The 22,541-nt window shown below is 39.6% G+C and overlaps 1 protein-coding gene across 1 annotated transcript in view; it reads right to left on the bottom strand.

Annotated features, from left to right (window-relative positions):
- HOOK3 (hook microtubule tethering protein 3) overlaps positions 1–22,541 on the bottom strand; it is a 96,501-nt gene that overhangs the window by 29,526 nt on the left and 44,434 nt on the right. The window contains exons 8-13 of the mRNA XM_069485030.1: positions 20,807–20,890; positions 15,299–15,462; positions 9,719–9,859; positions 7,751–7,952; positions 2,550–2,660; positions 1,775–1,862 (exon numbers count right to left, since the gene is read on the bottom strand). Of these exons, the coding sequence (XP_069341131.1) occupies positions 1,775–1,862; positions 2,550–2,660; positions 7,751–7,952; positions 9,719–9,859; positions 15,299–15,462; positions 20,807–20,890 (790 nt within the window). The remainder of the gene's footprint in view (positions 1–1,774; positions 1,863–2,549; positions 2,661–7,750; positions 7,953–9,718; positions 9,860–15,298; positions 15,463–20,806; positions 20,891–22,541) is intronic.

The raw sequence follows: 22,541 nt of genomic DNA, 5'->3' as shown, positions 1-22,541 counted from the left end.
AAAGGGGGGCTGAGCATGCGAGCTCAGGTTTCTCTTCCTTTTCTTATAAAGCCACCAGGCCCACTCCCAGGGTAACCCATTAACCGATTGATCCATGAGTGGATCTACCCATTCATACGGGCAGAGCCCTCATGATCCGGTCACCTCTTAAAGGCCCCACCTCTCAATACTGCCACACTGGGAATTGAGTTTCAGAGCCAGGCATAGTGGTGCCCACCTGAAATCCCAGCCTCTAGGGAGGCTGAGGCGGGAGGATCCTCTGAGCCCAGGAGGTTGAGACCACCTGGGCACATAGTGAGACCCGGTTTCAAAATAAAAACAAAACCAAAAACAACAAAAACAAAACAACATGAGTTTCAGAGAGACCATTCAAACCAAAGCAAAAAGTTAAACATACAGGTTTATGGGTAGCAAAGAAATAAATCTGAGAGTTTACATGAGATGTCCTATCTTTTCTTGATGATATACGAACTGAGAGTAAAAGGGTTAAGGTTCAGGTGAGATTCTTAAAATTTTGTAAAACCTCATGTGGAGGTAAGATTAGAGACACATGAAAGAACTGCCAGGGCCAAGCACAGTGGTTCACGGCTGTAATCCTAGCACTCTGGGAGGCCAAGGCGGGAGGATCGCTCGAGGTCAGGAGTTCGAGACCAGCCTGAGCAAAGAGTGAGACCCCGTCTCTACTAAAAAAATAGAAAGAAATTAACCAGACAACAAAAAACATATTGAAAAAATTAGCCGGGCATGGTGGCGCATGCCTGTAGTTCCAGCTACTCGGGAGGCTGAGGCAGGAGGATTGCTTGAGCCCAGGAATTTGAGGTTGCTGTGAGCTAGGCTGATGCCACGGCCTTCTAACCCGGGCAACAGAGTGAGACTCTGTCTGAAAAAAAAAAAAAAAAAAGAAAGACCGCCAGGCAGCAATGAGGATCCAGTTATAATTAGAAGTTATATATTTTTGGTGAAAATAAGAAAGATACATAATTTTCTTTAGCTGGACTTGGTCATTTGGAAAAGAGAAAACAACCCTGGGATATCTGAATTAGGGTTTGACGAGCTTGGTCTGGGAACAGGTCAGAGGATGGAGGAGGAGAGGAGCGGTGAGAACGAAGTGAAAATGGGTGATGTGAGGCTGGGCGGACTGGAGGCCGAGGCCAGGAGAGAGCTGGTTGACAGACGGGAGAGAAGGGGTCAGGAGGTGAAATGAAGCAGGTGAGCATGTTTGTCAGAAAGAATGAGGAGGGGAAAAAAGGAGGTTGTAGTCGGAGAAAACAAATCCTGGATTCACTAACGGAAAAGCCAAGGGCTGGTCATCAGTGTGGGGGTGAACAAACCGTGAAGCTGTGCAAGCCGTCAGGCCGCCGTCCCCGAGTGGGAGGGGATGGGCCCCGCGCTAGGCACGGTTCCTTCCGTGTGAGAAAGAGCAGCTTTCTACTTGGGATATAAGTCTCTTAATGGACTCACCCCAATTTCCTCAGGTGAAAAAAATCACTGATTTCGAAGGTTTGATATAATTTTAAAGAGGTCATGAAAAACGTTTCAGGTTAACATTTAATAAATATTTATGCTTTTGACCTAATAAAATGCAAATGTTTAAAAATTTTTTTTTAAAGTAGGCAAGTAAATCCAGTCCCACAACTACAGCCTATTTGCCATAAAATCTGGGCAACAGCTTAAAAATTTATATCAGTTTTATTGCCTCGCCAGCAAGTTTTTATTTTCTTCTGTTGGGAGTGAACCTAATATTTTTACTGATAGGCTACCAAAATGTTTTTACCTTGAGTTGTGAGCTGCCCTTCTTGAGCCTGTACACAACGAAGCTCTTCAATGGTTTCCTTCAGAGAATCCCTTTCTGTTCTTAATCTCTTAATGGACACAAAAACAAGGAAGGTTAGCTTCAACTTTTATGAATTTATTCATCAGTGGTCTGTTAGGTCTCACCTAACAGAATGATAAGCAACAGTGAATATGAACATGGTTTACCTTTTGACCTTTTACGGAAAGAACATGGAAAAGATTAAAACAATTTTTTTCCATTTAGCAATACTGAATGTCTACTATGTGCAAGGCAATATGTTATCCACAGTTAAACATAAGAATCAGAACTGTCTGACTCGATCCTTAAAGGTAATTTCTTAACATTCTTTTCATCAAACATAAACGATCAAAGACATTAAATAATGACAAAGTAAAAACATTTTTAAAAGATTTGTAATATGCTGAACTACAGAGTCCTCTATATTAAACATACAGAAAACAGAAAAGCTACAGAAATTTATAGAAAGTCATGAGCAGAACAAAGTAAAAGAGGAAACAATGGTAGAAATGATAAATATACCTATAAGAGAAATTCGAATGGAAGTAAAAATATTCTTTGTATCTTTTATTTTAGATCTATTTCTGAAACACGAATGACAATCTTTTATAATTTAAAAATAAAATCTCTAATTTTTCAGTTCATAAACAGAAGGGATTAATATAGTGAAAATGTGAATATCATTGCCTTAATTTTAGCAGTGCTCAAAACCAAAATGCCTAATACATATACTCACATCCTTTTCTTTTTGAAGACTGTCAACTTTTTCTTTTAGCCGCTTATATTCAAAATCTAATTTATCTGCTTTCTTTGATTCTTCAGATAATCTATTTTGCAGTTCTACTACCTGATACAGAAAGATACCATTACTTTTCATAATTTGAAACATCAGAAATTATCATGATTTTCTTCTATAGTTCTACGAAAATCCCCTCCCAGAAATACTCAAATAAATGCATATGGGCTGGGTGCAGTGGGTCACACCTGTAATACTAGAACTCTAAGAGGCTGAGGCATGAGGATCGCTTGAGCTCAGGAGTTTGAGACCAGCCTGAGCAAGAGCGAGACCCTGTCTCTACAAAAATAGAAAAATTAGCCAGGTGTGGTGGCGCATGCCTGTAGTCCCAGCTACTCCAGAGGCTGAGGCAGGAGGATCGCTTGAGCCCAGGAGTTTGAGGTTGCAGTGAGCTATGATGACGTCACTGCGCTGTAGCCCAGGTTACAGAGGCAGGCTCTGTCTCAAAAAAACAACAACAACAACAAAAAAACAAACACACACACACACACACACAAACCCCAAACAACAAAAAACCCCAACAACAGCAAAAACACATGATCCAGCAATCTAACACAATGGAGAGAACTAGGAGCAAAAATTTGCCCAGATAGTTTGTATTTCCAAACCAGAATCATCCAGAGTAACAATGTTCAAAGTGACAAAAGGACTTTCATTTCCAGCAATACAGATAACTGGGTAGTCTGAAACCCTTTTTTGTATAAAACAAAAGAAATGCTAGGGAGGAGGGGAAATCCACTTGCATAGCTAAGCTTGCAAGGAAGGAAGCGAAATCCTCAGAGGCTGAAGCAGGAACAGGAAGTTCGTGCAGAAGCTCTGCCAGCACCATGAACACAGAGCTTTGAGTTTAACAAGACACAGGTGGTGGTTAAACCGCCTCAGGCTTTAAAAGGTGGCAAGTCAGTCAACAGGTGGGTTAGGGAAAAAAAAATCCATCAGCTGGAAAAGTAAACTGAGTGCTTTGGGTTTAAAAATGTATAAACAAATTGTCTGGAGAGGCAAACCTCAACTCATGACCCTAGGATTCCCAAAGATAAAGATGAGGCAATAAGAGAACAAAATCCAAAATTACAAAGGCCAGAGAACTACGCCACAATGAACAAGAGCCCGTGGAAAACATTAACAGCAATAACAACAACAAAATACATCTTCAAGGATTTCAGATTAGAATTATATACAAATATATATATATACTAGGTGTAATGCTTAAAAAAACAAAGAGGAAATCTGGGCCAGGAGTGGTGGCTCACATCTGTAATCCCCACACTCTGGGAGGCCAAGCTGGGAGGATAGCTTGAGCTCAGGAGTTTGAGACCAGCCTGAGCAAGAGCGAGACCCCGTCTCTACTATAAATAGAAAGAAATTAGCCAAAACAACTAAAAACAGAAAAAATTAGCCAGGTACAGTGGTGAGTGCCTGTAGTCCCAGCTACGTGGGAGGCTGAGGCAGGAGGATCGCTTGAGCCCAGGAGTTTGAGGCTGCTCTGAGCTAGGCTGACGGCACAGCACTCTAGCCCAGGCAAGAGAGTGAGCCTCTGTCCCCACCCCCCCCCCAAAAAAAGTAAATCTAAATTATAACATTGAGTAAAAGACCATAAAAAATGATCAGGGAGGTTTGAAAAAGCACACAAAGAAAACTTGTAAAAAGAAAAATATTATCATTAAAAAACAAAGCAAATTAAGCAACAGAGCAGAGACAGGTAGAAGGAATTAGTGTATTATGTAGTTTCACTACAATATTTGTAGGTATAAATATCGTTCAAATTCTGATATCCTTCATCAGTTCTGAAAAGTGTTCAGCCATCTTTTCCTTCAAATAATGTCTTTCTCCAATACTTTCTGTTCTCTCCTCTGGAACTCTAGATAGATTATGTACCATTTATACTTCATATCTTTTAATATTACTTATAGTTTCTTTGGGCTATATATTTCTGAGTAATTTCTCAGTCTATCTTCAAGTTCATTAATTCTTTCAACTTTGTTGTACGTTTGAAAATTTCATAATAAAATGTTGGGAGGAGATGTATCCACCAAAAAAACCCCCAAAACCTGCATCCATTCTTGGTATACAGGGTTGTTCTACTGAAACTTCAAGGAATATTAGTTGGGCGTGGTAACGCATGCCTATAGTCCCAGCTACTTGGGAGGCTGAGACAGGAGGATTACTTGAGCCCAGGAGTTAGAGGCCGCTGTGAGCTATGACGATGCCATTGTACTTTATCCTGATCAATAGAGTGAGACTCTGTCTCAATCAATCAATCAATAAAAACTTCAAGGAATAGAAAATTCCAGTTTTATACAAATTCTGAGAATGATAAAAAAGAGGCCACTTTCCAACTCATTTTATTAAGATAGTGTAAGTTCAATACCAAAACCAGATAAGGAAAACCAGTAAGGAAAGTATGAGAGAGATAATTTCTAGTGACTCATAGAGGGAAAGCATTCTAATTAAAATGAAAAAAGCAAATCTAACAACATGAAAACAATAAATAAATCCACCATGACCAAGCTAAGTTTCTCTCAAGAATGCATGCAAGGACAGTTTGAGCTTAAATCCATTAATATAATTCCCCACATGAATAGAAAGGAAAAGAAGCATAAGCCTCTCTCATTAGATGTAGGAAAAGTAGATTAAATCCAATATCTATTTGAGATAGAAACTCTGAGCAAATTAGGAATACAATGGAATTTCTTCATCCTAATAAAAAGTGGCTTCAAAAACCTATAGTGATCCTTATGATATATTTGTAGAACATTTAAAACACTCTGTACATAATCAACAACAAGAAATTGTTTCCCACTATTATTGTTTCCACTTAAAGTTGTATTAAAGGCCAGGTATGCTGATTAAGAAGAAAAAAAGAGTATGGAGTAGAAAAAAAGAAAGAAAACTGCTTTTATTTGTTTACTATATCACTTCTGACAAGAGAATCTACAGACATTATCAGAAGTAACATGAGAATTTGGCAAGGTTACAGGATCAACCTATAACAAACTAAAAATGATATTTTTCTTTATCTAACAGCATTAACAAAAAACACCAACCAAAACATAAAATACTTAATAATAAATATAATTTAATATGCACATGAGCTTTAGAAGAACATTATCAAACTTAACTGAAAGACAGGGAAGACCTAAATAAATAGAAAGATATCATGTTCACAGATAGGAACAACTCTCCCCAAACCGATCAACAGATTCAAGGTAATTCTAATTCCCAAAGGTTTGGGGTTTAAAGGGAAAGCAAAGGGTCAAGAATAGACAATTCTGAAAAAGAACAAGGTATGGGGGTCTACGCTAACATATATCAAAATTACTAAAAAACTAGAAAAATAAGATAATGTGGTATTGTTGTATGAACAGACAAGGAGGTCAATGGGACAGAAGAGATTGCCCAGAAATAAGCCCATATACAACACGGACACTTTAGAAATGTAAGGTAGAACTGCAGGGCATTGTGAAAGAATGAACTACTAAGTAAACGGTGCTAGGCTGACTGGTTATCCACACAGACAAAAACAGTATCAAATGGGTCCCTACCTCACGCCCTACACAAAAGTCAACTCCAGTTGATTTAAAGACCTAACTGTGCAAAACAAACTTTAAATCTTTGTAAGAAAGGTAGAGAAGATTTGGCCAGGCGTGGTGGCTCACGCCTATAATCCTAGCACTCTGGGAGGCTGAGGCGGGAGGATTGCTTGAGCTTGGGAGTTTGAGACCACCCTGAGCAAGAGTGATATCCCAGTCTCTACGAAAAAAATAGAAAAAATTAGCCCAGCAACTAAAAATAGAAACAAAAAATTAGCCGGGTGTAGTGGCTCACGCCTGTAGCCCCAGCTACTTGGGAGGCTGAGGCAGGAGGATCCCTTGAGCCCAGGAGTTTGAGGTTGCTGTGAGCTAGGCTGATGCCATTGCACTCTAGCCCGGGCAACAGAGTGAGACTCTGTCTCAAAAAAAAAAAAAAAAAAAAAAAAAAAAGAAAATAGAGGAGATTAGACTTACATCCTTAGTAGAAAATAATTTCTTAAACAAACATAAAAAGCACAAATCATAAAGAAAAAGATACTTAAAGTTCATTACACATTAAAATTATGAACTGCAAAAAAGGTAAAAGGATAGGTAATAGACCTGTAGGAGATAAAAAGGAAAATGTGCAAGTGATGAAAAATTAATATCTAGAACATAAAAAGAAATTTTAGAAGTCAATAATAATTTAATTTAAAAAATGAAAGATTAAAAATAGGCAATTCACAAAAGAAATATGGTCAGTTAACATTTATAAACAGGGTAATGCAAAATACAATCATAAGAAGATACCATTTTATACCCTCAAATTGACAAAATTTAAAGTTTGACAATACTATGAGTTGGTGATGATGTGGAGCAACAGGAATTCAACAAACAGCTTGCTGGTAATGCAGTCACTGAGAACAACCTGGTGATACCAAACTACACTGAACATGCTCTAAGAAATTCCATGAAGATGTAAAACCTTCACTCATGTATAAAAGAGGACCTGTTCAGTACTTATATCCTTATGTATTGAATATATAAAAAAAGTTGAAACATGCTGTGTCTTTCAATAGGAAAATGGATAAATTTTGGTACAGTCACAATGGGATACTACATCGTACTGAAAATGAATGGTATAAAGTGATACCTATCAACATAAATGAATCTCACAAATATATACCACTCAGCAAAAAAAGTAAATTACAGAAGAGTACTTTCACTGTATCATTCATATACAGTTCTGGAATATGTCAAAATGCTCTAAATTTTCATGGATATATATACATGGCGAAAGTATAGAGATTCATGGGAATGAAAATCACAAAACAGCACAGAAGTTGCCCGTAATGAAAAGGGGAGAGTATGTTTTATTTTTTAAGCATGGATATTTACCGTGTTATTCTTTTACTTTTGCGTATTTATTACATAATAAATTAATAAATAAAAGCATCTGCTATAGAGACCAATAACTTCTAAATAAGAACTAAGTTTAAACTTTTTAAAAAATAAGATAAATACAAATACAATAAAGAAAAGGTAAAAATAGAGTACTGTAAAACAGCCACATGTTTTAATGGAAAGATTGCTTGAACCCATCATTAAGAAACCATGTTCCTACTCTTTTACCTGTCTCTTATAGGTCTCAAGTTGGCTTCGAGCTGCATTGGCCTTTCTTAACTCTTCCTCTAGACTGACAGTGTTCTGCATGTACATAGTATTCTTCTCTTCTAAGAGTTTAACCTGCCGCCTCAAATCACCGAGGTCTTCTAGCTTCTTTTTGTAAGATTCCACTTGACCTTCTAGTTTAGACACTTTATCAGAAGAATGCCTAGAATGAGATGGGAAATTAAAAATCAGAAACATATCCACAGTTGTAAAGCTTTTTAGACAGTGCCAAACCAAGAGGGATTGCCGGAAAACACATGTTCTAATGAAATTATAAAATCAAAAGTAAACCCAGGTTAATTTTTTGCCCAGGTTAAAAAATTGACCAAAATTACAGCAAAATGTGTAACAGAGAATGTTATATAACTGCAGGAAAGCAAACAGGAGGGGTAGCCAGCAGAGTCACACACAGGACGAGAGTAAACTAAGCTGTGCAGTGTCCTGTGTCCAAGGGACCTGGCCATTATTAGTGACCATAGGAACAGCGGTTTCAGTGGAGCAATGGGGGTGGGGCAGGCAGTGGGATTGAGGAGAAAACATAAATTGTAGTTTATATAATCTAAATTTGGTTCTAGAGGGAAGGAGGGAGTACTAAATCCCTCTCTTTTTTCTGAGATTAAAGAGCCCTAAACGTGTGCGCGCGCACGCGCGTTTGTGTACGAAGGCGGGAGATTGAAAAGGCGAAGAGACATGATGACTGACGCTACAGCTCCTGCGAAGGCAAGAAGTGCTGAGACCCAGAGCTCCGACGAAGGACTTAGGCCTGCACAGCTGGACGGGAGGAGGAATAACAGGTCTGCACCCTCGAAGCAAAAAAGAAAAGATGACTAGGAACGCGGGGACGTTTGACGGTGCAGGACACGGAGGACGTGGAGATCCCGGCAGTTCACGGCCTTCTTCTGAGCCGCTGGAGGCAAGGCCCCACTGAGGACGAGGCGTGGTGGCCGGGCACCAAGGGAGGAGTCCCGAGCATTAACGGCTGGCAGAGGGGGATGGCGCCACCTACTGCCGCGCAGCCGGGCGGGCCAGGGGGGAGAGCCCAGTGAGGAGGTCACTGCCTTGCAGTAGGACAAACCCTGCCACCAAGTGCTTTTCCCCATTCTTTCTCAGTACTCAGAAAGCAAAGGTGGAAAACAGGGATGGCTGAGATGATCCAACAGAGGACGGGAGATCGTCTGAGAAGCAGAGGTGGAAAAACGAGGTGGCAGAGAGTGAGGTGCCGCAGGGGAGAGAAACTGAAGGCACAAGAAAAAGGTGCAGCAAGAAAATGAGGCCTTGTGGGTGTGACAGTGTCTGAGAAAGGCGCTGCCCCTCGGCCCAGCACCAAGGGACAGGAGTCGGAAGAAGAGAATCTCCAGAGCTGTGCAAGTGTGGAGAGTCCCTGCTGAGCGCTGCCACGGCGAGACGCTGTCGGTGTTCACAGACCCAAACTCGCCCCCCTCCTCACGCGACCCCGGGGCCCCGCCCCCTCCTCACGCGACCCGGGGCCCCGCCCCCCTCCTCACGCGACCCGGGGCCCCGCCCCCTCCTCACGCGACCCGGGGCCCCGCCCCCTCCTCACGCGACCCCAGGGCCCCGCCCCCTCCTCACGCGACCCCAGGGCCCCGCCCCCTCCTCACGCGACCCGGGGCCCCGCCCCCTCCTCACGCGACCCGGGGCCCCGCCCCCCTCCTCACGCGATCCCGGGGCTCCGCCCCCCTCACGCGACCCCGAGGCCCCGCCCCCTCCTCACGCGACCCGAGGCAGGCGTGTGTAGTATTTCCATTTTACAGATGAGAAAACGGTTACCCAGAGGCCAACAAATGGTAGCCCCGGGATCTGAACCACGTGGCCTGGCTCTCAGACTCGCTGGTGTGCTCAGAGATGTGGGTGTGTAACCTCAGAGCTGGACTCTCCGGGTGGCGACGGAGGAGGTGACAGTGACTTTACCTGAGCACGTCGATCTCGTCCTTCAGAGACTGAGCTTCATCGGCCAAGGCGGTTAGTTCATCGTTTTGTTGCCGAAGTTCGGAGATTTCCTTTTCTAACTCTTCACAGCGTATTCGATAATCATCTTTGGCAGCTTCTAGTCTGTAGCCAAAATGAAACAGACCAAGAAAGGACAATTTACTGTCACGCAAGTCTCCTCAGGACAATAAAAGAAAATAAAAATATAAAACATGAGAATAAACTCTTCTTAAATACGTCTCCTACTTTTGTGGCCACGAGCTGCATTCCCAAGTCGTAACTGTCCCAAGGTCGGCAAAGGTGAAGACCGACTACTGCTCCACTATCAGAAAGCTGGACCCCAAGTACTCCTTTTCCAAAATACTACAGATAAAATTTATTTAAGGTTTTAATATGAAATTAACATATACTGCTTGTTGAAAATTTACAAAATACAGAAAAGCAAAGAAAATAACAATTATGTATTAATCCAGGTAGATAATTACTGCTAACATTTGTGGAATATATCCTTCAGCCTGATTTCTGTTCCTATTTTCCCCCCCAAAATATGGATAATACTATTCTTACTTTTCTTTCTTTCTTTTTTTTTTTTTTGACACAGGGTCTTGCTTTGTTGCCCAGGCAGGAGGGCAGTGGCGTCAGCCTCGCTCACAGCAACCTCAAACTCCTGGACTCAAGCAACTGCCTCAGCCTCCCAAGTAGCTGGGACTACAGGTATACACCACCACACTCAGCTAATTTTTCTAATTTTTTTTTTTTTAGAGATGGGATCTTGCTATGTTGCTCAGGCTGGTCTTGAACTCCTGATCTCAAGTGATCCTCCTGCTGCAGCCACCCACACTGCTACTTCTTATTAACCAGATTTGTTTACTTAACATACGTCCTACTTTGACTTACAAGGCTCTTTGTCTCTCATGTCACAAATATTTTATCCAGTTGACTATTTACTTTTTGAGACAGAGTCTCACTCTGTTGCCTGGGCTAGAGTGCTGTGGCGTCAGCCTAGCTCACAGCAACCTCAAACTCCTGGGCTCAAGTGATCCTCCTGCCTCAGCCTCCTGAGTAGCTGGGACTACAGGCATGCGCCACCATGCCTGGCTAACTTTTTCTATATATTTTTAGTTGTCTGGTTAATTTCTTTCTATTTTTTTAGTAGAGACGGGGTCTCCCTCTTGCTCAGCCTGGCCTTGAACTCCTGACCTCTAGCGATCCTCCCGCCTTGGCCTTCCAGAGTGCTAGGATTACAGGCGTGAGCCACCGTGCCCAGCCAATTTATTTACTTTTAATTTATATTTACATGTGTTTAATGTATAGTTCTCAACTTTATGTAGTTTAATCGATTGATCTTATACTTCATAATTTCTGCTTTTAGTGTATGCTCAGAAAGTTTTTTCTTTTAATCCTACATTTTCTGTTAGTACTTTTAATGGTTTCACATTTAACATTAAAGTTTTTAATTTCCCTGGAATTCACTTTGATATATCATGAAATGTAAGAATCTAACTTTTTCTGCCAAAATATCTACCCCAAACCATTTAACAAATAATCTAACCTTTCCCTTTTGATTAGAAAATGCTACCTTTACCACATCATACATTTTTATAAATTTAGATTGATTTCTGGATTTTCATTTTTGTCACTAGGCTTATCTGCATTTTACTGTGTGAGTACTAAGCTATTTTAATTAGTACAGGTTTATAACATTTCAACAGTGGATATGGCAAGTGCTCCCTCATCATATTTTGTTCTCAAAGTATCTTGGGAAAAATCTTGCTCGGTAATACTCGTAGAGGAGGCCAGGTGCCATGGCTCACACCCATAATCCCAGCACTCTGGGAGGCTGAGGCGAAAGGATCACTTGAGCCAGGAGTTCAAGGCTGCAGTGAACTGAGACAACACCACTGCATTCCAGCCTGGGCAACAGAGAAAGACTCTGTCTCAGAAAAAAGAACAGAACAGAACAGAACAGAAAAGAAAAAAGTAAAATATTTTCATATATGAATTAGAAGTTTTCTTCACATAAATCCCTCCTATTACTTTAAAACTGGAAGTTCTTCTCGATGACACTAACTAGCTCTTGCTAGAAAAGCTCATGATCTACGCAAATATGTCTTATAGCTACCCTTCTGTTAAACAGGGTCAGAACTTTCCAGTTGATTCTTTTATATTTCCTAGGTAGACAACACTATTATCTACAAATAATGATCATTTAGTTCTTGTCTTTCCAACATTTTCATCTCATTGCTTTTTCTTATTTCATTTTCTAGAAAAGTAGTAATAGCAGCTAAAATTCATGTAGCATCAGTCAGGTAATAGTCTCGGTACTTTACATGTATTGACTCGTTTAACCCTCACAAAGATTCTGGGAGGTAGAAAATACTAGTAGACCATCTTGAGAGTTGAGGAGATGGAGGCATGCCCAATGTTACACACAGCTAGTAAGTGGTCAGGCTAGGATTTTAGAATCTCTAGGAAAAAGTCAAATAATAGATGAATATTCATCTTCATTTTTGTTCCTAACTTTAATGGGAATTTCACATACCAAGACTATTTTATAGTTTTATTTCTCCTTTAATTCATGGATTGAAGGAAAGAGACTTAATAGTTATTGTAATAGATTAATAATATCTAGTAAGTTAACAAGCCTAGGATAGAGTTTATCTTACTATAGTGCTAGATTGAATTTGCTACTGTTTTATTTAAGACTGTTTAGAGAACCTTTCCAAATGAGCTGCTGGTACTTCTCTGTTTTCAAAATCATTTTTGTTGGCCTTGGCACAAGGGACGGGGAGTGAAGGTGAGCTCAAGCTGTCGGCACCACGACCCTTCATCCCTATGCACCTCAGGAATGAGGACGTTCTTTTACTTTTATATAATCACAACACCATTATCACATCGAAGATAACTAATATTAATTTAATAATATTGTTTAATATGTACCTCACATTTAAGTGTCTCCAACTGTAACAAAAATGTCTTTTATAGTTCCCTCTTCCCACCCTGACCCAGGACCCGATGAAAGTTTACACATTATCTTCAATTGTAACATCTCTTTTCTCTCTCTGTCTTTTCAGTTTCCTTGTTTTTTTTTTTTTGTTGTTGTTGAGACAAAGTCTCGCTGTTACCTAGGCTAGAGTGCAATGGCATCATGGTAGCTCACTACAACCTCCAACTCCTGGGCTCAAGCGATCCTCCTGTCTCAGCCTCCTGAGTAGCTGAGACTACAGGTGTGCGCCACAAAGCCCACCTAATTTTTCTATTTTTAGTAGAGCCAGGGTTTCTCTCTCACTCAGGCTGGTCTCGAACTCCTGACCTCAAGTGATCTTCCCACCTCAGCCTCCCAGAGTGCCAGGATTACAGGCATGAGCCACCACGCCTGGCCTATCTCTCTGTCTTGATTTTTATGACAGTGACTTGAGTAGTCTAAGCCATCTTATTAGGATATTCCTTACTGTGATTGTTTCTTCATGATTGGATTCCAGTTAAACATTTGGCACCAGCACGACATAGGTGAGTTGTGTACTTTTCACAGTATCATGTCATGCGGCCCATGTTGTCAGGGTGTCCCATTGTAGAGCTGCTAAATTTGATGACTGGTTAAGATCATTACTGCCAGATCCCTCCATTAAAAAAAGTACATCATCCCTTTGTAATACAAACCATCTATGGGACTTAAATCTTTTAGCAACAGTGCTAAAAAATAAAAATAAGAAATTGAAGGTATTTTGTCATAATAAAGATGAGCCAGAAGCATTATATCTTACTATAAAAAATAGTTAATCAAAATACTGAGATATATAAATAGAGTATTGATAAAATATTTAAGTTATTAAAATACTCCAAAATATTGAAAATATGTAGTTTGGAACAGTAAAAGCATAAAACACTATTTTCTTGAAATGAAAATCTAATTGATGATTCATGAAAATGTAAGATAACTCTATTAAATAAATACCAACACCCCAAACCACAATTTATAAACTAGCCACAATTTAGAAACAAAAGAGTAAAGTCATGCTTGGATTTACCAGCCACTGATTCTGTCTTAGGAAGTCAAGATGCAGATGAAGGGTTCTCAGATTTTTATGGTCTCAAGACCCCTTCACACTCTTAAAATTACTGAGGACCCAAAAAACTTTTATTTACATAGATCTAATCTATCAACATTTATCATATTAGAAATTCAAACAAAGTATATTTCAATGTACTTAGTTCATTATAAACAACATATTGTTAATGAGAAATAACTATGTTTTCTAAACAAAGAAATAAGAAGGCTGGTTTTGTTCTACATTTTTGCGATGCCAGTGTCTGGTCTAATAGAAGACAGCTGGGTTCTCACATCTGTCTCTGCATTTGTCTCTCACGACACGCTGTTCTGGCTGGAGGGTAGGAAGAACACCCAGCCTTTGCACAGACACTGGTGGAGAAGAGAGGGCCCCGCAGCCTCTCCGACGTGGTCTTGGCAAAACTCCAGGGGTCCCTGACCACCCTGTGAACTGCTGGTGCACAGCACAGGGAAACATTGTTTCTAAGGTTTCTAAGACTAAGAAAAACTTTTTATCATCCAGAAACATTTCAATGAGGAATAATGAATCATGGTAGATATGTTACCCCCCAGTTACTCCATAAAGTAAAAATCTAACTGATGCTTAATTTCTGTTTTAACACTGGAAATCTATGGCTAGGTAAGACACAGGTTATACTGCACTTTTTAGTAAATCGTAACAATATTTTAATTAAAAAAATTGTCATCATGCTCCTAAGTCTTCCAATTTTGTGGTTCTGTTTTCTCTTCCAGGACACCAAATTTTCCCTTTTCTCCCTTTCCCCAAAGGGCTGTTCTTCCTTCCTTTCGGCCTTTTCCCCCTAGATGTTTGGAAGGCTGTTCCTTTAAGTGGTGACTGTCCTGTTAAATCATCTTGCCCTTTAAATAAGTCTATCTCTATAAATCTCTCTCTATACACACATATTAAGTCTCTATAATTCTAGAAATGCACCTGGCTCTTGTACTATGTACCTGGAAAGGGCATCCGTACCTTTAAACTCCCTGCCTGCATCTTTTCATGGCATCAGGCCCTTTAACAACATGAACTTACTTTGAAATCTCCACTCTGCAGTTTGTAGTCTACTCTGCTCAGTTACCTCTTTTTTTTTTTTTTTTAAGTAATTGTAGGTCTTGGGTGAAAGTAATCTTTCTGATAACAACTCAGGCCTCGTCACTAGTATTCTTCCTTTACTATTCTCCCACTCAGCCTTTGCTTACCACAGAGCTCCGGGGCAGGGCTGGGTGGGCAGCTGTGGGGTGCTGGCTGGTTTCACTCACAGTTACTCTGCAGCTGGGGCATTCTGTCTTCAAGTAATATGAAGGATGTAGCTCTGAAAGAATTTTTCCTGAATGTGAAGTTATTTAATGTCATGTGGGGAGACTCTGGGAAGCTGTTTATTATACAGCCTCCTTGGTCTACAGTTACCCAGAAGTTCTAACACTATAATCGTAAACTTTAAATGAGAGCTATCACATTTTCTTTAAAAATCTGGTTTTAAAGAGTGATCTTTTACCTGAATGTTTCTTCTTGGAGCTGTTCTAATTGAGTCTGGAGCTGCAAATGCCTTCTTCCTGCTGGACTGTTAGGATCTTCTATAGAATCAGACTGATTGAGTCTTTCCATCAATATCTGATTCTCTGCCAACAAACTACTTTTCTCCTCCTGCAATGCTGCCACCTGTTGAGATACAGGAAGTTACTTCCTCCAATTACACTAGTACCAGCTCAGTCACTTGTGAATTTCCATTATGAATTAAAGCCTATTTTTAAAGAAGTACAATTTATCTCCACTTACAGCATTTATATTATTTTGGAATGTTGCACACACAGAGCAATAGGTAAGAGTAAGAACTCATTCTTGATTTCATGTTTGAAAAAACACTTCATCAAAGAAGAGATGGCAAATAAGCACACATAAGGATAATTATCATTAGTTATCAACAAATTGCAAATTAAAAACACAATGTTATACAACTACACTCCCACTGTAATGGATAAAACTAAAAAGACTGCACCAAGTGTTGGCAAAGAAACTTCTGGTGAGAATATAAAATGTTGCAAACACTTTGGAAAACAGCTTAGCAGTTTCTTAAAAAATTAAACATGTAACTACCATATGATTGATTTATCCATTCTACCTCTAGGTAGAATGCCCTTACTCAAGAGAAATAAAAGCATATGCCCACACAAAGACTTATAAAAGATGTATATAGCAGCTTTATTTATAAAAGAGAAAAACAACAACTCCAATGTTTATCAATGAGTAAATGGATAAACTGCAGTATATCCACACAGGTTGAACATCCTAACTCCAAAATCGGAAATGCCCCAAAATCTGAAACTTTTTGAGCACCCACATGATGCTCACAGGAAATGCTCATGGGAACATTTCAGATTTCGGATTTTTGGATTGAGGATGCTCAACTGCTAATGCAAATATTCCAAAATCTGAAAAAATCCAAAATTGGAAACACTTCTGGTCCCAAGTATTTTGGATATGGTATATATGACCTGTATAAAAGAATACTATTCAGCAATAAAAAAGAATTATTGATACTGATGACATGGATGAATCTGAAAATAATGGAAGGAGCCAGCCCCCCCCCAATTCAATATATATGGTAGAACTCCTTTTTACACACACAGAAAAGGGAATATAACTTTAAAAACGTAGACGTGATTCATTTAAGAAAAAGTCAAACAAGGCAAAGGGGCTTATAATGAGAGTTTTCCCACTCTCTAGACACAGAATGGAACAGCGTTTTAACTATTTCTAATTTTACTGCTTTTTCTATCTGTAAATAATATGCTATATAACATTATTTCTTGATTTATCAGCCCAGTGACTCTCTCCTCAGATATGCCAGATTACAGTAACTTGTTCTGTCACCATTCTCACTTCTTCACTGGTCACCTCTGCGATTTTGCACAACTGCCTGCTGCTTCCTCCTACGCAGTCGCCGCTCACATCCGCGCCGAGTGCTCACTACGCGCTAGGGACGGCTGCACTTCTCCAGGTGCAAGAGGTACAGTGGTGAGCAAAATAGAGAAAGTTCTTCCTTGTATGTTATACATTTGAAACCAACCATAATAGATATATAAATAAAAACAAATCATATGACACAAAAAAGGAAATTAATACATGCAAAACCAAGAATGAAAAGTGCTGCGCAGCGGGTTGAAATAAAAATAACAGGAGAGACCGGATAATTATTTTGGATTGGCCAACCAGGGAAGGCCTTCCTCAAGAGATCTACCTTGGACCCACTTTAGTGCCTGGCACATCTACATGCCCAATAAATATTTTATGACAAATAAATCAGGTGAGCTTGAGCTGGGTGAGGTTGGATGACAACCAGGAGCCAGCCATGTAATGACTGTTGCCTCACAGAAGTGGTTCCTGACACTCTACTTAGGAAGATGGAAACATTTTGGGCCCTTGCCTCCCTCATTGCTCCCACTCTACTCTTAAGCCTCTAGCATCTGTTCCTTTATTTTTACAATAATATTTCTCTATAGGACAATTCAAAATGTTGACATTAAAGATCACATCATTACGACTGTGTTACCACTGTTTTCTGCATAGCAAAGGTCTTGTAGGGGTACCCCTTCTCTTCTTTGCAACACTATTATTCAGTTGGCAACCTGTCCATACCAGGGACTGGCAAACCTTTCTGGTGTAAAGGACCATATAGTAAACATTTGAGGCGTACAGAGGTCTCTGGGGCAAGGACTCTACCGTGTCACTATAGTGTGAAAGTAGCCAGACAATGTGTAAACGAATGAGTGTGACTGTGCTACAATAAAAGTTTATAAAAACAGATGGCAAGCTGTGTAGTTTGCCAATCCCAGCGTGCAACTTTAATTTTATATTATCCAAGATAATATTTATACCCCACTTGTAAAAATAATGAATTTTTACTTATTAATCAAATTCAGCATTTGTGTATACAGTTAAATTCTAAATTTGAAAAGTAATTGACAGCACTTACATTATGACTATGTAAATATTATTTCCTACATAACCCAACAAGTATGCCAGGATTACACTTTGTTCTAAACACAACCAATGCAATGACCAACTCCTTTGCCTTTCAAAGTAAAATGCTTCTTCCAGTGTGAAGTATTATGAACTCTATGTATGCATGACCGGCTTTAACAGGTATCCAAACGTGACCAATTATGTCTCATGTGTACCTCAATCTGCTGCCCCCCTTCAGTTGAAGTAAACTCCAGACAAATAATCTAATTTCTGTCTTTTTATTTGTGAGATTTTCTCGACTTTATCTTTAATTATTCTACTGAATTTTTTTATTTTGACAGTTCTATTTTTTTATTTATTTTTAGAGAGTCTTGCCATGTCACGCAGGCTGGAGTACAGTGGCTATTCACAGGTGTGATCACAGTTCACTGCAGCCTGGAACTCCTGGGCTCAAGCAATCCTTCTGCTTCAGCCTCCCAAGTAGCTGGGACTACAGGCACAAGCTACCATGTCTAGCTTGACAATTCTATTTTTAATTTACTTGTTTCTTGATCTCTTAATTTTTCCTTTGTAAGATAGCATCTTGTCCTTATATATGTAATATCGTGATTGAGGGTTTTAAATAGATTAAAAAGAAAAACCTTTCTTACTCCTTAAAATTTCTCTACTTGCTTTAGGGCTAGTGTTCTGTTCATATTCATCCTTTTCTCTTTTGTAATGCAGATTTTCCTTATATTCAAGAATTAGTCAATAGCACAGGTAACTAGAAGCTCTAAATTCACGGCTGCACTTTAGGGCTTATCCACAAGAAGCTGGCTTTTGTCTAAATTAGGGAACCCAGAAGGCCAAAATGAAAAGCAGCTTACACTGCAATACTAACACTCTGACCTCTCTATACTTCTGTTTGTTTCATTTCTTTAGAAAAGAATCCTCTGATTTGGAACCTGGCTATAGGTCAGTCTATAACGTAGTAGTCGACACAGCTGACAGGCTGCCTGTTCCGTATAGTCACAGCCTCACTTCAGCCTTCCAGCACACCTGTGGTCCCTCTGGGGCTCCGCTACAACAGCCCTGCCACCTTGTGGGTGTTCTTGGCCACTGCATTCTTGCTTCTTTCAGCCACTCAGCACTTTTCTATCTACCTTTTGGCTTTCTGAGGCTGATGAAGACTGGTGGTGTGCTGGAGCTGGTTAGCATCAAGAGTACTGTGAGCTGGATGTTAAGGCATCAGTAACTTGAAATCAGCCATTGTGATAGTATTAACACTATGGAAACTGGCAGGCACTACAAACTAGGGCTTTTTATTTAGCTTATGATTATTATTATTATTATTATTATTTTTGAGACAGAGTCTCACTCTGTTGCCCGGGCTAGAGTGAGTGCCGTGGCGTCAGCCTAGCTCACAGCAACCTCAAACTCCTGGGCTCAAGCGATCCTCCTGCCTCAGCCTCCCGAGGAGCTGGGACTACAAGCATGCGCCACTATACCTGGCTGATTTTTTCTATATATTTTTAGTTGTCCAGCTAATTTCTTTCTATTTTTAGTAGAGCCGGGGGTCTCATTCTTTGCTCAGGCTGGTCTCGAACTCCTGAGCTCAAACAATCCACCTGCCTCAACCTCCCAGAGTGCTAGGATTACAGGTGTGAGCCACCGCACCCGGCCTATTTAGGTTATTAAGTATGAAATGTCTGATTTCCTTAAGTACTAAGTTTGACAGCTGATATCTCTGACATTTCACTTTGACATTTATTTTATGTTTATTGTGAAGGTACATCCTCAGTCTTTCAAACGTACATGTTGGCTTGTGATTATCTTTCACATTTTTTTAAAGCAATTTTTGTGAAACCATGGATAAGTCAAAAATTTATGTTATTTTAGAATATGAATTCCATCATGGAACCAATGCTGCACAGACAGTTTGAAATATCAACGAAGTGTTTAGGAGGGATGTGGCTAATGAATGCACAGTACATTGGTGGTTTGAGAAGTTCTGTTCTGGTGATTTTACTCTGGAAAATGAGCCATGTGGGCTACCTGAGGCCAAGGTGGATAATGTTGAGCTGAAACCTGTGGTGGAAGCAAATCCATCTCAACCTATGCGTGAATTAGCAGCAAGATTTGACGTTACTAGTCCAACAATATTGGACCACTTTAAACAAATCAGCAAGGTAAAGAAGCTGGATAGATGGGCTCTGCATGAATTAAACAAGCATTAGAAGAGAAATCATCTCGAAGCTTGCCTTTCTTTGCTGGCATCAGAACAAAAAGGCGAACCATTTCCACACCATATTGTTAGGTGATGAAAAATGGATTCTTGTTGACAATCACAAGCGTTTGACACAATGGTTGAATAAAGATGAAGTGCCAAAACACAGTCCAAAACCAAATATTAATCAAAAAAAGCTAATGGTGCCTGTTTTGTGGTGCAGTGCTGGTGTTATCTATTACAGCTTCATGAAACCTGGTCAGTCAATTACAGCAGATGTCTATGCAACCAACTGGATGAAATGATGAGGATGCTTGTGATTAAGCAGCTGAGATTGGTCAACAGAAACAGGCCCTCTCTCTCTAGGCTTCTTGGCTGCTGGCATAAACAAGCTATGGTTAAGATGGCAAAACTGTGTCAATAGTTTAGGTGCATACTTTGATTCACTGTACTGCTTCTTCTTTGAGATTTAATAAACTACACTTTTGATTCGAAATAGAATTTTCACATTTATTGATCTAATAAAATCTCCCTCACCCCTCCTGAGAGACAGTTTACTGACACACCAAAAGACTCCTGTGTGCTACCCTCCTGTCTTCTTTTCCTGTGGGTTTATAACATTTCAATTCATTTATTATAAATGTAATGGGGTTGCAGGAAGAAAAGAAAGGACATTAACATCTTTGCTCAGTCACCTATCTTTAAGCAGAAACCTGTTTTCCTTCCTACTTTTTCCCTTTAGGGTTGCATCATAGTCAAGCTGTGCTTCATGGCAGCATATGGCACATTTGCTGGTACATTTCAAATAGGAGGTACCCAGGGAAAACCTCTTACCTGCATATCCAGTTCATGGCATCTTTGAGCAATTTCCTCCTTTGCTGACAAAGCTTCATTTAGTTCCTCTGTAGTTTTCTTCAACTGGTTAGAAACAAGGAGATATGATAAACATTTCAATGCAAAGTGGCAATAATTCATAGTTACATATGTACAACATAGAATTAAAACATTTCCCCCCTTTCTTTCTTAGCGGTGGGAGGAACGTGAGGGAGGAAATCAAGACCCCCTTTGCAAGAGTTATTATAAAAGAAGACACTTCTGACATTGAATTAATTTCTTTTAACCCTAAGTCTTATCTTTTCTGTCCTTTGGATTTGGCTCATTCCTCAGATCAAGTTTCTTATCTGTCTTCTTCAAACTGGACTAGTTGGTTCTTGGTGATGTTGATTCTTTAGTCACTGAGAAATTTTACCATAGTAAAGTACGTATGTGCTAGAGGAACAGGGAAATACATAGCTAGGGTACTTCAACCCCAGTTTTTTAATCGTATTAAATAAACCTTTATGCTAATTTGTATAGCACCATTTTATATTTTTCTTTTTAAATTTATACATATTTATTTAGAGATAGGGTCTCACTCTGTCACCCAGTGATCATCATAGCTCACTGTTACACCTCGAACTAACTACTGGGCTCAAGTGATCCTCCTGTATCCCTAGTAGCTGGGACTACAGGCATGTGCCACCGTGCCTGGCTAATTTTATTATTTTAGAGATGGGGTCCTGCTATATTGCCCAGGTTAGTCTCAAACTCTTGGCTTCAAGTGATCCTTCTACTTCGGCTTCCCAAAGTGCTGGGATTCCAAGTATGAACCACCATGCCCAGCCCTGTATAGCACCATTTTAAAAGAAAAAATTTTTATTATTCTGATTCTCAATGTAAATCAAACATTCTCAAGCTGTGTACCATTATTATATAAACTCTAAGTTGGCAAAGTATGAAATAAATTCTGATTAAAATAAAATTTTATTGTCTCTTCATTTCATGTGACCAAACTTGTGTGTAGCATAGATACAAAAAAAAATACATTCAAGGTAACAACTTTAAAACCAAACACTACAACATAGGAGAAAGACATTACAGTTTGGGTTAAAATTATAGCATATCCAAAGATTTTCCTGCAAAACATTTCGAAACCACGGGGAAGAAATGAAGAGAAGATAAAGAATACGAATATTTCTGTTTATGCTTTGAAAGAAATGTCTCAGACAGCTGGAACATAGAAACCGACAGTGTAACTAACAGTATTTTATTAAGAAGCAATATTTAAAAGTACAGAATAACTTTTCCATTAAAATCATAAAAAAACATTGCAGGATTCCTATAAAAATATATTATTTCCCTTAAAGCATTTAATTATCGACTGAAAGATTATTCACTACACTGCTTCATGTCGTTTTCCAGGAATATATCTATTGTGTTAAATGTGGCATACAGATTTCACTAACAGAAAAAGAAAAAATCATAACTAGGCTGGGCACGTTGGCTCCCACCTGTTAATCCCAGCACTTTGGAAGGCCGAGGCAGGAGGATTGCTTGAGGCCAGAAGTTTGAGACCAGCCTGGGCAACACAGAGAGACCCTGTCTCTACCAATAAATCAATCAATCAAATTAGTTGGGCATGGTGGCACACGCCTGTAGCCCCAGCTTCTTGGGAGGCTGAGGCAGGATGATTCCTTGAGCACAGGAGTTAAAGATTGTAGTGAGCTATGATTGTGCCATTATACTCCAG

The sequence above is a fragment of the Eulemur rufifrons genome, chromosome 12, assembly GCF_041146395.1.
Source record: "Eulemur rufifrons isolate Redbay chromosome 12, OSU_ERuf_1, whole genome shotgun sequence".
NCBI lineage: Eukaryota > Metazoa > Chordata > Mammalia > Primates > Lemuridae > Eulemur > Eulemur rufifrons.
Note: the sequence above shows the minus strand (reverse complement) of the source record. Positions and strands in the feature narration are given on the sequence as shown.